The sequence below is a fragment of the Macaca mulatta genome, chromosome 1 (assembly GCF_049350105.2).
Source record: "Macaca mulatta isolate MMU2019108-1 chromosome 1, T2T-MMU8v2.0, whole genome shotgun sequence".
Taxonomy (NCBI): domain Eukaryota; kingdom Metazoa; phylum Chordata; class Mammalia; order Primates; family Cercopithecidae; genus Macaca; species Macaca mulatta.
The window spans coordinates 203,102,264-203,117,323 of record NC_133406.1 but is presented as its reverse complement, the minus strand read 5'-3'; the positions used below and the strand labels follow the sequence as shown (position 1 = coordinate 203,117,323).

Below are 15,060 nucleotides of genomic sequence, written 5' to 3'. Positions count from 1 at the left end.
CTTGTTTCAATATTTGTTAGGGTTTAGAAAGATGTTAAAGAGCCTAGCACAGAGCTATACACTTAGTGAGTGGCTAATAAAGCTTAAGTGAATTTCAGTTCCTTAAATGCTCATAAATGTACCCAAAGCCTTCACTATCTCCTCTTAGTTAAACCTTACAACCCTGTAAGGACATATCATCACTTCCATTATACAGATGAGAAAACAGACTTAGGGGAAATTACTTGCCCAAGATCACACAGCTAGCAAAGGCTGAGCTGAGACTTGAACCCAGGTCTAGGTTCTCTCCTTCCCCTCATCCCCAAACCTACTCCCTGAAATGTGCACTCTTCCTCCCTTCTCATAGGGAAATGGAATTATAAACGATCCAGTGTTTGAGCAGGTTGGGAAGGCATCTGGATTCTCATCCCACTTAAAGACTGGTGTAATACAGTCCCCATAAAGCCGGGGCTCTCCTTGGGCAGACAGGAGACCTTCTCTTTAGGGCCCAGGCAACCCAGCACCTTGAGACAACCCTTACTCTGAGAGAAGAATCTGAAGGTCAATTTCTAGATGTGGATGGGGAGGGACAGGATAGAGGGAAACCAAAATTCTTCATTTCATCCCAAGACTGTCTTACACTGACAGAGAAAGGGGTTCTGACCCAGCTGAGGGAAAACAGAACAGAACTCACATTGGTGTCTTCATCCATAAGCCAGTGGCATACATAAAGGAGGAGCACCAGAAGTATTCCCATTGTGGTGACTCTCCCTGAATTCGTTTATCAATTTAATGATTCCAGTAAAAGATACTGACAATTTATTTTCTGTTGTTGTTGGAAGGTAGTGGAATTAGCTAAATGGAAAATTCCAGGGGGTGGAGGGGAGGCCTAATGAACAAGAGTGGGAGTACAGAGGGGTTGCTACTATAAAAACCAATAGGTATGAAGACTTTGGAAACAGATGTCCACCCTAAGGGGCTATTTTAAGTAAATTATGGTTTACCCACACAACAGAAATCTATGCAACTGTTTAAAACAATGTTAGGAAACTCTTATATATATAGGATGAAGTCCAAGATACAGTAAGAAAGAACAAGGTGAAAAAGTGGGTATATGGTATGTTAGCCTTCATATAAAAATGGAGGTTTTTTTGATGTAGTGATTATCTATTGCTGTGGAACAAATGGTCCCCAAACTTAGTGATTTAAAACATTTATTATCCCAGTTTACATGGATCAGGAATCCGGGCACCGCTTAGCAGGCTGCCTTTGGCTCGGGTCTTCAAGAGGCTGTAGTCAAGCTGTCAGCAGGGGCTGTGGACCCATTAGAAGGTTCAACTGTGGGAGGGAGGATCTGTTTCCAAGTTCAGTCACATGGTTGTTGGCAGGCACTGGTCTCTCACATGAGCCTCTCCACAGGGCTGCCTCAGCATCGCAGCTGCCTTTCCCCAGGGTGGGTGATCCCAGAGACAGAGAGCACCCAAGATGGAAGCTGAAGTCTTTTTTACCTATTTCAGAAGTAACATCCTACCACTTTTGTAGTATTTTATTCATCAGATGTATATCTGTGGCCAGGTGTGGTGGCTCATGCCTGTAATCCCAGCACTTTGGGAGGCAGAGGCAGGCAGATCATGAGATCAAGAGATCGAGACCATCTTGGCCAACATGGTGAAACCCTGTCTCTACTAAAAATGCAAAAATTAGCTGGGCATGGCGGCACACATCTGTAGTCCCAGCTACTCGGGAGGCTGAGTCAGGAGAATCACTTGAACCCGGGAGGTGGAGGTTGCAGTGAGCCAAGATCACGCCACTGCACTCCAGCCTGGTAACAGAGCGAGACTGTCTCAAAAAAAAAAAAAAAAAAAAAAAAAAAGTCCATCTGGAAGGGGAGGGGAGTACACAAGTGCATGAATACCAGAGGTGGGAGCACTGGGGGCTGTCTTTGAGGATACCTACCCACCACACTCACACAGGCATAGTATTTCTGGAAAGATACACTAGAAACATTCAATATTGGTTGCCTTCAGGGAAGGAAATTGGGAAACTCCCACCTCAGCCTCCCAAATAGCTAGGACTACAGGCACACATCCCCACACCTGGCTCGTATTTTTTTGTAGAGACAGGGTTGCCCAACTAGTCTAAACTCCTGACCTCAAGCCATCCTCCCACCTTGGCCTCCCAAAGTGCTAGTATAGGCAAGAGCCATTGTGCCCAGCCTAATAGGTATGCTCTTGCATACCTATTTTACAATATTGATGTATCACTTAAAAAATAAACCAGGCTGGGTGTGGTGGCTCACGCCTATAATCCCAGCACTTTGGGAGGCCGAGACAGGCAGATCACTTGAGGTCAGGAGTTCGACACCAGCTTGGCCAACATGGTGAGACCTCGTCTCTATTAAAAATACAAAAATTAGCCAGGCATGGTGGTAAGCACCTGTAATCTCAGCTACTCAGGAGGCTGAGGCAGGAGAACCACTTGAACCCAGGAGGCAGAGGTTGCAGTGAGCTGAGATTGTGCCTCTGCACGCCAGCCTGGGTGAGAGTGAGACTCTGTTTCAAAAATATAAAATTTATTTTAAATTTAAAAAGAACAATGAAAAATATGGCATTTTAACAGACAAAATACTAACAGGGAACAAAATAAAAACAGTAACAATTATACTTCAATACTATATAGTTATTACTAGCACCATAAACATGCTTGTTTCTACTTAGCCATTACTTGCTTCCATGAGGGAGGTTTAAAAACCTCTTTATTACACATGCATACACATAAGCAAGCAACTCCCATTTGTAGAGCAAAATACAAACACTTGAGCTGGGATTCACAATCCTCTTCACAGTTTGGTTCCAGTCCACCCTTACTGACCCATTTCCTGCCATCCTTCCATCCATCTGTGAACTCGTTATTTGCGATACTGAACTATTATTTGCCAGTTCTGGAGGGTAAAGGCAACAAGCACAATGCCTGGCACACAGCAAACTTTCATCAAGTGCTGGCTTCCATTCTGCCTCAAACACGGCCTTTGTTTAGACTGTCTCCTGTGCATGGAATGCCCCGCACCCCTCTCCTAGCCCCAAGTAAAATTCCCTCCAAGGCATACGGCAAATGTCACTGTCATCAAGGAGTCCCACAGGCAATTAGTTATCATCTCTATTCTCCCATAGCACCTGTTTTTACCTTAACTCTGACACTTTTATTATTGTATTACAACTTAAATCTCTGCCATCCAAAGTCTGGTCCTTGGACCGTTAGCTGGGACCTCGTTTGAAATGCAGAATCTGGGCCCCATCCCAGACCTACAGAATCAAAACCAAAATTTCCACAAGATATCAGTGATTTATTTGCACATTCATCTTTCCCTGGTGGAATTGTGAGCCTTTCTAGGGCTCTCTTTTATTTCTGTCCCCAGAGCCCCACATAAGACTTGACGCTCAAACGCTTTTTAAGTTTTATTTGCAATACTTATATGATAGATTTTAATTCCCAGAAAAATAAATACATATTATTAATAATAATTATCTGGCAGATAGATAATAGTACATTTCTATGTAGCGTTTTAAATTTTCATAATCAGAATGTATTACTTTTACAGATAGGAAAACAAAAAGATTTGGGAAAATGCATGTAAAATGTAAGAAAAAAGGTAAATTGTAGATATAATACATTCACAAAAGGAATATAACTGTGTTGAGCTATATTTATAAAAAGATGAACAAATTATATTAGGTTTTTAAAAAAGACAACCTAACAGTATGTATTGATGATACCATGTTTGTCCTTTAAAAAAATTTGTGAATTAGCCGGGAGCAGTGGCTCACGCCTGTGTTTCCAACATTTTGGGAGGCTCAGGTGGGAAGATCCCTTGAGCTCAGGAGTTTGACCTGGGCAATATAGTGAGACCCTATCTATGTTAAAAGAAAAAATTTGTAAATAGACACTGAAAAGATACATATCAAAATATCTCTAATGAAGTTTGTTTTACAATTTTCTACATTTTACATTTTTTTCTAGTTTTCCTATGATCTTTATAAAAGCTTATCACTTACAAGAAAAAAAGTTATTTTCATTTTTTAAAAACATCTATACCCTTTACTAAGTCCCTTTACATTCAATGACCAAGATTTCTACAACACCCTGGGAAGTTGAAAGGTCTGAAAGTAACACGGCCATTACATAGATGAAGGCAGCGGGCCTTGGAAATGTAACCCTGATGGACTGACTCTGGGCTGGCGTTCTCCCACCCCTGCAGGTACTACAGACTCAGAGGAATGTGGCAAGTCAGATGCCAGCTTTGGCCAAAAAACCTCCTGTCATGTCAGGAGTCTCACCATGCCCAGTTACTTCCTCTGAGACAGTAACAGCAATAGGGGAACACTTCAAAGACAAAGCATTCAGAATGATTCATGCTGCACCACCTCCCCCTGGTGGCAGGCTCTGGAAATTGGCTTGAGGATAACTATTGCAATTGGTCACTATTTTTAAAATATATTTTCTGTCAAAATCACCCTTATTTCTTTAAATCATCAAAATCACTTTTTCTTTTGTCAAGGATTCAGATATTGACAAAAGACACAAAACCAGGACCTGGTGTCAACCAGACAATGCTCTGGATGATGCCAAGGGCAGTGTGGCTCTTTGCCTCCTGTCCTTGCTTCCCCACCTCTTCAAGTCTACAGTGGAGGCAAGGCACTATGTTCTTCAGCACCGTCTTTCCTGCTGTGTCTCTATCTCCATCCACTTCCCTGAGCCTCAGAAAAGGGCAAGGTGTGGCTCACATACTCTCAGCCATGGCCTGGCATGCTGCAGCTCCAACATCAGACATCTAGGCACTAATCCTCCCCAAGACCCAGTCCTCAGGTTCAAGGCACTGATATTTCAAATATGTGAGACTGAAATACTGACGTTTCTTTAAAAACATCAGGGTTTAGAATGTCAGTCTTCCACTGTGGTGCCCATGGTCTCCAGATACGCACAGCTTCCTTACTGTTCCAGGAAGAAGGAAACACTCAATAGGATATCTGAAATAGGAAGAAAGAAAAAATGGCATCATCACCTCTCCCGAGAACATAAAACACAGAGGCACAGCAAGGGTACCTTCCTAAAGCTTCCAAAGAGGTAAGCCACAGGGAGAGAAAGGAGGAGAGGAGACACGAAGGAAGAACACAAACCAGTACCTTGTACAAGATCTTGGTGTTCGTCTTTTGAAATTCGGTCCCAGGCCTTGGGCAAAGCTTGGATGTTTGCCAAGTCTCCCCACCGGATAGAGGAAAGAAGATACTTTCTATTCAGGTACCTTTCTGGAAGTTAAGGACTGCTCAAAAGAAAATGAAATATGCTGAAGTTAAAAAAACACCCTGGTGAGAACCAGAGGGAGCTATAAAAATGAAAGTGCAGATATCCTTACATTTTACCAGGTGGGCCTGATTCACCTATGCTACAAATATTTCCTGAGCAACTGTTTACTAACATGGCTTTGTGCTACAGGGAAAGAGAAATGAAACCATCTCTGAAATCTGGGATCTCAGCATGGTGAGGAGAAAACCAGATCCTGAAAAGAAAGAACAAAAGTGACATGAGAGGTAAAGCTAGTGGAGGTTCAGAGGATAAATACACCCAATTCAGAGGAAGCAGGGACACCCCAGCTGGTAGGAAACACAAATGAAGGCACAGATGCATAGAATGAATTCAGGGAAAGCAAATCTTCCAGTCTGCTCAGCATGGACACCACATGGAAAGCAGTCAGAAAGGCTGAAAGGTGGGCTAAGCCAGAACAGAAAGAACACTGAGTACCAAGGCAGGGCTCTGAACTTTATCCCATTAGCAACAGGAGCTATTCCTATACTGTACAGTACAATTCTGATCCTAAGGAGCAGGATCAGAGCCAGACTTCCTGAAGAAATAGAGGTCATTAATTGGAGTCAGCTTAGAGGAAAAGAAACTAGACAGAGAAACCCGTCAAGAGGCTACATGCAATTAAGAATCCAAGTGAGAGGTAAGAAGCCATGTAAGCAGCAGAGGGGACAGAGAAGGAAAATCAAAGAAGCACCAGGGAAACAGAGGGAAAGGACTTGACGAGTGACTGTGTAAACACTCTAGCACATAGCAAGTGCTTAGTAATGTCAGCCGCAGTTCTTGCTCCTTCTGCCCATGTTCCTGTTGCTGTTACTACTGCTGCTACTAACACATTTAAAAGGGAAAATAAGCTGGGCGCAGTGGCTCATGCCTGTAATCCCAGCACTTCGGGAGGCCAAGCTGATAGGACCACCTGAGATCAGGAGTTTGAGACCAGCCTGGCCAACATGGTGAAACCCTATCTCTACTAAAACTACAAAAATTAGCCGGGTGTGGTGGCAGGTGCCTGTAATCTCAGCTACTTGGGAGGCTGAGGCAGGAGAATTGCTTGAACCCGGGAGGTGGAGGTTGCAGTGAGCCAAGATCATGCCACTGCACTCCAGCCTGGGCAACAAGAGCAAAACTCTGTCTCAAAAAATAAATAAATAAAAGAGAAAATAGGGTGGATTCTACAACTCAAGGAAAAGGGGGCTGAATTTGACGGCTAGATTGAGGAGTTCAATTTTAAACTTGAGTTTGCAGTTCCAAGAACAATCCAGTTGGAGGCATCTGCAGGAAACCAAAAGTCAAGACTGGAGACAAGAAAAATTCACATGAAGGCAGAAACCTAAGCCAAAGGCTAAAATCAGGTATCAGACAAGAATTGAGAGACCAGGCATGGTGGCTCACACCTGTACTCTTAGCACTTTGGGAAGCCAAGGTAGTAGGATCATTGAGGCCAGGAGTTCAAGACCAGCCTGGTCAACACAGCAAGACCCCATCTCCTAGGCAAAAAAAAATTTTTTGAGAGAAAAATGTTAGAGCTTCAACTAACTGGTCTTTCTGCTTTTACCCTTGCCCCTACTACCGCAAATCTTACCCTAGAACGAAGCCAGAATGATACTGTTAAAAACATAGGTCTTATCCTGTTACTCCTTAATCAAAAGTTTCTAAGAGCTTTTTCTGTCACTCAAATGCTTTTTCTTTTGGTGGGGGTGGGGGCGGTTTGAGACAGGGTCTTGCTCTGTCACCTAGGCTGGTGATAACACTCAGGCTGGCGATCATGGCTCTCTGCAGCCTTGACCTTCCAGGATCAAACAACCCTCCCAACTCAGCCTCCTGAGTAGCTGGGACTAAGCTGCACACCATCATGCCTGGCCCAAAATTATTATTATTATTATTTTTTGGAGACAGAGTTTCACTTTATCACCCAGGCTGGAGTGTAGTGGCACAATCTCAGCTCACTGCGGCCTCAACCTCCCCCAGTTCAAGCAATCCTCCAGCCTTACCCTCCCGAGTAGCTGGGACTACAGACTACAGGCACATACCACCAAGCGTGGCTAATTTTTGTATTTTTTGTAGAGATGGGGTTTCACCATGTTGCCCAGGCTGGTCTCAAACTCCTGGGCTCAAGCAATCCTCCCACCTCAGCCTCCCAAAGTGCAAGGATTACAGGCATGAGCCACCACGCCCGGACCCCAAATTCTTTCAAAGACCTTCAAGGCCCTAGAAAGTCGAGCCCCTCCATCTTTCTACCCTCACCTGCTATTAGGCTCCTCCTCATACTCTAGTCTAGCCTCCTCACTATTTCCTGAATAGACCAGGAATGTTCTTACCTCAAGGCCTTTGCATTTGATGTTTCCTCTGCCTAGTAGCTTTCTCTCCCCAAATAGCTCTTCCCTTACCCTCTTCAGATCTTTGCTCGAATATCACTTTCTCATCAGGCCTGCTCTGACCACCCTATTTTAAATCACAACCCCACCCTCACTCCTCACTTTCCCAGGTTTATTTTTCTCCATAGCACTTATCGCCATCTGGCACTCTACTTTCCTTTTTTAATGCCTGTCTCTCTGCACCAAGAACAGTGCCTGACAGGTAGCAGGGACTCAGTAAATTATTAGAGGAAGGATTATACAAAGGAATGCAGGAAGAATCCAGGTTCAGGAACCAAAGAGAACTGACTCAAACTATACAGTTTTCCAATCTTGTGAAAACTGAAATTTGAAAGACTTAGAACAGCTCTGGCCGTGACCTGAAATGTGTGCAAAGGATACGACTTTCGATAATGTCTCTCAATATCCTGCAACCATTCCAACATGTCAGCCACAGAGGGGCTCACTGCTGAAGGCTGCAGGACAGCATCAATGCCAACTGTGTCTGCATGCTGCTCATAGATCTGAAACACTCGCTCCACATGGCTGCTGACCACGTCTCGCACCTTGAGGAGGATGGCTCTGCAAGAAACAGTCTGACGTTAGGCAATATCATGAGACAGGTATAATGGAAGGTTTCTCAATTTTGGCACTACTGATATTTTGGACATGATTCTCTGTTGTGAAGGGCTGCCCTGTACATTGTAGGACGTTTAGGAGCATGCCTGGCCTCTACCCACTAAACGACAGGAGTAAACCACACCTATACCCTTCATAAGCCATAATAACCAATAATGCCTCTAGATGATGCCAAATGTCCCCTCATAGAAAAACCATCTCCAGTCGAGACCACTGGTCTAAGGAGATTAGTGACGGTGCCTTGGATGTAGGGGTGGCTCAAGACTCAAGAAAGGGGCTGGGTGCAGCGGCTTGTTGCCTGTAATCCCAGCACTCTGGGAGGCTGAGGCAGGTGGATCACCTGAGGTCAGGAGTTTGAGACCAGCCAATGTCCCAAAACCCTGCCTCTACTAAAAATACAAAAATTAGCCAGGTGTGGTGGTACATACCTGCAGACCCAGCTACTTGGGAGGCACGAGAATCATTTGAACCCAGAGGCAGAGGTTGCAGTGAGCCAAGATTGCATCACTGCACTCCAGCCTGGGTGACAGAGCGAGACTCCATCTCAAAAGTAAATATAATTTTTTTAAAATTAAAACTTAAAAAAAAAAAAAAGCCAGGTACAATGGCATGCCTGTAATCCCAGCACTTTGGGAGGCCAAGGCCAGAGGACAGCTTGAAGCCAGGAATTTGAGACCAGCCTGGGCAATATGGCAAGACGGTCTCTACAAAAATTTTTAAAAATTAACCAGGTATGGTGGCATGCTCCTGGAATCCCAGTTACTCAGGACACTGGCAGGAGGAGTTAGAGGCTACAGTAAGCTATGATCATACCACCGCACTTCAGCCTGGGCAACAGAGTGAAATTATCTCTAAAAATAAAATAAAAATAAATAAAAGACAAAATATTAAGTAAAGCACTCATATTGTTTCGTGAAACAGTCCAGTGATATATGCATGTATGTGTGTCTATGAATGATATAAAATATTTCTTCCTCTAAGTCAAGGTCCAAAGTCTGAAAGCCACTGAACTAGAAAAAACCAAGTGCCTCTTGGGTGGTAGGCTTTGACAGGCAGTGTTCTATTTTTCAAATTGAGATATAATTCACATACCATAAAATTCACCCTTTAAAAGTATACAACTTACAGGCTGGACGCGGTGGCTCACGCCTGTAATCCCAGCACTTTGGGAGGCTGAGGTGGGCGGATCACAAGGTCAGGAGATCGAGACCATCCTGGCTAACACGGTGAAACCCTGTCTCTACTAAAAATACAAAAAATTAGCCGGGCGTGGTGGCGGGTGCCTGTAGTCCCAGCTACTCGGGAGGCTGAGGCAGGATAATGGTGTGAGCCCAGGAGGTGGAGTTCGCAGTGAGCTGAGATCGCACCACTGCATTCCAGCCAGGGTGATGGAGCAAGACTCCATCTCAAAAAAAAAAGTATACAACTTACAGTAAACCTGTTCTGTTAATACAATGGTATATAAATGTCATTATAGGCCAGGTGTGGTGGCTCACACCTGTAATCCCAGCACTTTGAGAGGCTGAGGAGGGTGGATTACTTGAGGTCAGGAGTTTGACACCAGCCTGGCCAACATGGTGAAACCCTGTCTCTACTAAAAACACAAAAATTAGCCAGGTGTGGTGGCAGGCACCTGTAATCCCAGCTACTTGAGAGGCTGAGGCAGGAGAATCACTTGAACCCAGCAGGTGGAGGTTGCAGTGATCTTGCAGAGGTTGCCGTGAGCCAAGATTGTGCCACTACACTCCAGTCTGGGTGACAGAGTGAGACTCTGTCGGAGGTGACAGATAGATCTGGGAACCATATGATCCTCTACATAACTTACCCATCATTTCCTGAGCTACTTTACCTCTCTGATCTTATCTTTTTTCTTTTTTTTTTAGAGACAGAGTCTCACTCTGTTACCCAGTCTGGAGTGCAGTGACACAAACATGGCTCACCGTAGCCTCGACCTCCTGGGTTCAAGTGATCCTCCTGCCTCAGCCCCCTGTGTAGGCCCTGTGCGACCACAGGTGCACATCACCACACCCAGATAATTTTTTTATTTCTTATAGAGTCAGGGTCTCACTTTGTTGCCTAGGCTTTGAGACCAGGCTGGTCTCAAACTCCTGGGTTCAAATGATCCTCCTGCCTTTAGCTTCTCAAAGTGCTGGGATTACAGGTGTGAGGCACCATACTCGGTCTCATCTTTTTTTCGTTTTGCTTTCCTTTTTGTGGAGAATGGGATCTCACTATGTTGCCCAGGCTGGTCTCAAACTTCCGGGCTCAAGTGATCCTCCTGCCTCTGCCTCCCTAAGTGCTGGGATTACAGGCTGAGCTGCCATACTCAGCTGATCTCATCTCTTATCAGGCCTCTGCTCCTGTCATACTTTTCTCTTTTTTTGACACAGAGTCTTGCTCTGTCACCCAGGCTGGAGTGCAGTGGGACAGTCTTGGCTCACTGTAACCTCTGCCTCCCGGGTCCAAGAGATTCTCCTGCCTCAGCCTCCCCAGTAGCTGGGACTACAGGAGTGCACCACGACACTCAGTTAACTTTTTTATTTTTAGTAGAGACGGGGTTTCACCATGTTGGCCAGGCTGGTCTCAAACTCCTGACCTCAAGTGATCTGCTTCCCAAAGTGCTGGGATTACAGCCATGAGCCACCGTGCCGGGCCAGTCATACTATTCTCTATGCACACTACTCACACCCACGTCTTGACTCTGTTTACACCTTTTCAACCATTAGGTTTTTAATATCACTTCCTCCCCAGAAGCTTCCCCCCTCCACACAAGCCATACTTATCAATATCTTAGGACATCCCACAATTTAATTCACTGATTGTTTATTTCTTCTATTCAACTAAGAACAGGAACTAAGTCTGGTTCATTGTTGTATTCCTGGCACCTTGTGCTTGGCATCCCACAAGGTGCCTAATGAATGTATTTTGTACAAATAAATAAAAGGAAAGTCCTCATCTGTGACAGTTTCCTATTAGTCTATGGCACAGACTCTATATACTGGACCTTTCTTTTGTTCTGGTTCAAGGAAAGGCCACACATGCCCTGTCTCTCCTCTGTCCTCAATAACCTATAACTCTCAGCCTGGGCAACATAGTGAGACCCTATCTCTACAAAAAAATTTAAAATTAGCTGGGCATGGAAGTGCACGCTTGTTGTCCCAGGTACTTGGGGGGTTGAGATGGGAGGATCACTTGAACCAGGGGAGTCAAGGTTGCAATGAGCTGTGATTGTGCCACTGCACTGCAGCCCGGGTGACAGAGCAAGACCCTGTCTCAAAAAAAAAAAAAAAATCTGTAACACAGATACTGGGTCTGACAACAAGCATATCAGAACTTGGAGACGTGCTACTACTGGGCACAAAGACACCAACCTACAGCAGAACAAAGTGGTGATTAAGAGCTCTAGCTTTTGGGTCAGGCACACTTGAGTTAGAATCCCAGCTCTACCCTTTTCTGGCTGTGTCACCAGGGGCAATCTGCTTGAGCCTCAGTTTCCTACCTGCATGGAATTAAGTGCAGTAAAGTCACAGATATGTTGAAGAGCCTTTATAATGTAATATATATAAAGCCCTTAGCTCTAGCACCTACTAAGTTTACACAGCTCCTCATTGCCTTTTACCAAAGAAAACTATAGGGCAGAGCTAATAGGCTTTCTCTGCTCCTTTTCTGTTCTTCTTTTGTGACTTCCACTAAGCCCACCACTGCCATGCCTAGTCTCTGACAAGGAAAATGCCAGAAAATGGCTTTCTGACAGAGGTCTCACTGCCCCAGATGGTAAGTGAGGAAGGTTGAGATACCTCCAAATGCCACGCTTTCAAGGAGAAAAACACCTTCTGGACTGATACTAGCTACATATAAAACACCTCGTTTTAAAATCCTTCCACCAGGAAAGAGCACTATGGAGCTGCTTACAGCCTTTCCCCTAGCTTGTCCAGGACGATGTCACCAGCAGCCAGCTGCTTGCGCCTCAGCCGCTCTTTTAAGTCTGGGAAGGCCCGAAGCGCCGGCACATCCTCGAACCGCAGGTTCTGTGCGGCCTGCAGCTGCTCCGCCAGGTTGCTGAGGGAAGACAGGAGGGGCTGGCAGTCCTGCAGGGCACTCTGCCACAGGCCCTGCTGCTCCTCCACCACCAGGAAGCACTTCTTCAGGGCCTCCTGCACGGCAAGCAGAGGCCGGTCTTGAGTCATCTTCTGCTGAAAAAGATAAAAATAGAAAATAACCACGTTGGGGTGGCAAGTCAGTCCGGGAGGCACTGGGTCGAGGGTGGGCGTCATTTCCGTCCTCGTGTTCACACAGGAGTTGTCTCACCTCCAGAAGTGGTTTTTTTTGTTTTTGTTTTTTTCGACACGGAATTTCACTCTGTCGCCCAGGCTGGAGTGCAGTAGCGCTATCTCGGCTCACTCCAACCTCTGCATCCCGGGTTCAAGCAATTCTCCTGTCTCAGCCTCCCGAGTAGCTGGGAATACAGGTGCCCGCCACCACGCCCGGCTAATTTTTGTATTTTTAGTAGAGACAGGGTTTCGCCATGTTGGCCAGGCTGGTCTTGAACTCCTGACCTCAGGTTTTCCGCCCGTCTCGGTATCCCAAAGTGCTGGGATTACAGGCGTGAGCCACCAGCCCCGGCCCTGCCTCAGCTTTCTGAAGGAGATCCTGGCTTCCCCTTGGGAAGGGTAACCTGGATAGGGCAGTCTCCTGCTTCAGAGGATTCCCGGCGGCCAATCGCCGTCTCTTCTCTGACCTACAGTCCTGTCTCCCCTGCCCGAGGCTGCCGGTCGCGTTCCTGAAACCAGCGGAAAAACTTAAAAGTCAAGACACCCAAAGCGTGAGCACCACGCGCCCATAGTCTCTCTGCGCATGCTCACAGGCGACCGCCCCCAAAGCTCCTCCGCAGGCCTGCAAGGCTATTGAGTCGCGAAAATATATCATAGTACCGAAATTACTTCTGGGTACTGTAGTCCAACATGTGGATTGGCCACTCGGCTTGAAGCTTCCTTGGGACTGGATGTTGGGACCGTCCAAACACGGCGACTTCTCATTTGTCAGCCTGCGGCAGTTTAAATTGGGTGGCAGTGGTGGCATGTCCTCTTAACTGTGGAGTCTTTTCCTCTCAGCTTGCGCCTTCGGCTGTGCCTTAATGACACTTTTGACATTGTGTATCACAACCAACTGGCAAAAACTAGTGAATCACGGGCTCCTGACGTGGCAGCTCTGGCTGAGATGCAGGTGGACATCCTAGGTGCCCAGGGAGGTCGGGCACATTGGGGAGTCGGGTGAAGGAAACCCTGAAACCGAGAGGCTGGAAGCCCAATTTGCCCATCATAAAAACACCTGCTGCGGGAAAGCCTACATGAGGTACGGGTTGTCGTCCCCTCTCATCTTGGCCATCTAACTGATGGAGATCCTTAGGCACCCAGCAGACTCGGGTGTCACCCCCACCACCCACTGCCCAGGGCTGACCTTGGGCGGAAGAGCGACATTCAAATATTTTTTGTATATGGAGCAACAAACCAGGGTGGAAGAGAGAGAGAAAGGACTTTCTAGGAAGGGCCAGGCTTGCCAGGGTTTCTATGCTTGGACTGCTCTGTCCCCAAGCTCGCTGGTGCCCATCAGGAGCCTGCTTGGCACCTTTGCTTATTTCTTTGATTGTTCCTGAACTCAGAGGGGGAGAGGCAAGATTATCACTCCCATAGCCTATAACATGCACGCTTAAACACAAACAACCCCTCTGACATGGCTTCATTCCGCATCCACAGGTGAAAAGCACCAAATCCAAACAATCAGGCCACAAACCTGTCAAGAGCTCGCCGGTCTGGCCGTCCAGTCGTCGCCCGCCTTGAGACTCAGCCTGAGCTACAGCTTCGAAACTAGCCTCTAGCCTTGCTGGGTCTCAGCACAACCCTTGAGCAATCCAACCCTGTGGCTGTGGGCAGATGCAAAGATGCACAGTTAGCACTTCCGACAGGACTGCGGCTCAGCGGGGTTCGAGGTCTACACGCCCATTCCCAGGCCCACGGCCAGAACACCCAGAGCTGCCTCCCGCCCTGGGCTCCCTGGAGTGTGGTGGCCGCGGCTCACGCTGCAGTCACCGCGTGGGCAGCTGCCAAGCGCCACTACTCGCACCTGAAGTCGCGGCCCCGCGCTGCACACCCAGTCGAGGCGCCAAGACGCGAACTGGACGGGAGTGGCCGCCCCGCGGGCAAGCGAGGAACAAGAGGGTTCTCCCCACTCGCTGCCCAAACTGGCCACGGGCTGGCGCGCCCACCCCAAAGCCTGCACCCCGGCCCCGCTCCCCTGTCATTCCGCCTCGACCCCTTCCAAACCCTGTCGGGGCTGCTCTGTCTCCGCCGACCCTCCACTTGCCCCAAGTTCGGCCTGGGGAGCTTGGGGCCCTGAGGAGCGCCGACGTAGGCAGCCAACCAGTCAATCAGTCAGAGTGTCACGGCGGCCCCTCGGCTACTCAGTGGCAGCCAGGCCTGGAAGAAGCAGCCGCCGGCCCCGGAGCAGAATCCTACAGCCGACCTGACCTAGCCCGCTCCTAGCCCTCCAGAGATTGGGGTAATGAGGACCCGCCGCAAGGCCTGCCGGGAGTCGCAGTTTGTATAGTTTGCAGCCGGCCAGGGCGGAGCCGGGTGGGTTGGTGGGGAGGGCGGGGAAACAAGCCTGGACCACAACTCCCAGGAGCACCCGCGACGGCGGCGCCCGCGCTGACGCACTCCGGCTATAGGGAGCGCAT

The 15,060-nt window shown here is 47.3% G+C and overlaps 1 protein-coding gene across 27 annotated transcripts; it reads right to left on the bottom strand.

The window, feature by feature from the left end:
- Window positions 1-3,422: 3,422 nt before the first annotated feature.
- AIRIM (AFG2 interacting ribosome maturation factor) lies at window positions 3,423-14,900 on the bottom strand. 27 transcript variants are annotated; one of them, XR_013403964.1, is made up of 7 exons: window positions 14,688-14,900; window positions 14,118-14,247; window positions 13,259-13,623; window positions 12,240-12,520; window positions 8,091-8,270; window positions 5,160-5,282; window positions 3,423-5,003 (listed from the first exon to the last, which is right to left on the bottom strand). XR_013403964.1 is itself a non-coding variant. In XM_077963078.1 (7 exons), exons 3-7 carry the CDS (start codon window positions 13,361-13,363, stop codon window positions 4,966-4,968), a joined length of 723 nt encoding a protein of 240 aa, XP_077819204.1. In that variant the 5' UTR covers window positions 13,364-13,371; window positions 14,118-14,247; window positions 14,648-14,900; the 3' UTR covers window positions 3,423-4,965. The 27 variants fall into 27 exon arrangements, 23 of the variants coding, with proteins under 23 accessions (XP_077819204.1, XP_077819197.1, XP_077819218.1 ...); XR_013403966.1 differs by having other exon boundaries at window positions 12,240-12,517; XR_013403965.1 differs by having other exon boundaries at window positions 13,259-13,559.
- Between the last annotated feature and the right edge of the window lie 160 nt (window positions 14,901-15,060).

Excerpts from the sequence above, each read along its gene's own strand:
- AIRIM (XM_077963078.1), bottom strand. The coding sequence starts at position 13,363 with ATGAGAAGTCGCCGTGTTTGGACGGTCCCAACATCCAGTCCCAAGGAA. Across the intron at positions 5,279-8,090 it reads GAGAGACATTATCGAAAGTC|GTACCTGAATAGAAAGTATC; the intron begins GTATCCTTTGCA and ends ACTTCCAGAAAG. Across the intron at positions 5,004-5,159 it reads ACACCAAGATCTTGTACAAG|ATATCCTATTGAGTGTTTCC; the intron begins GTACTGGTTTGT and ends TTCCTATTTCAG.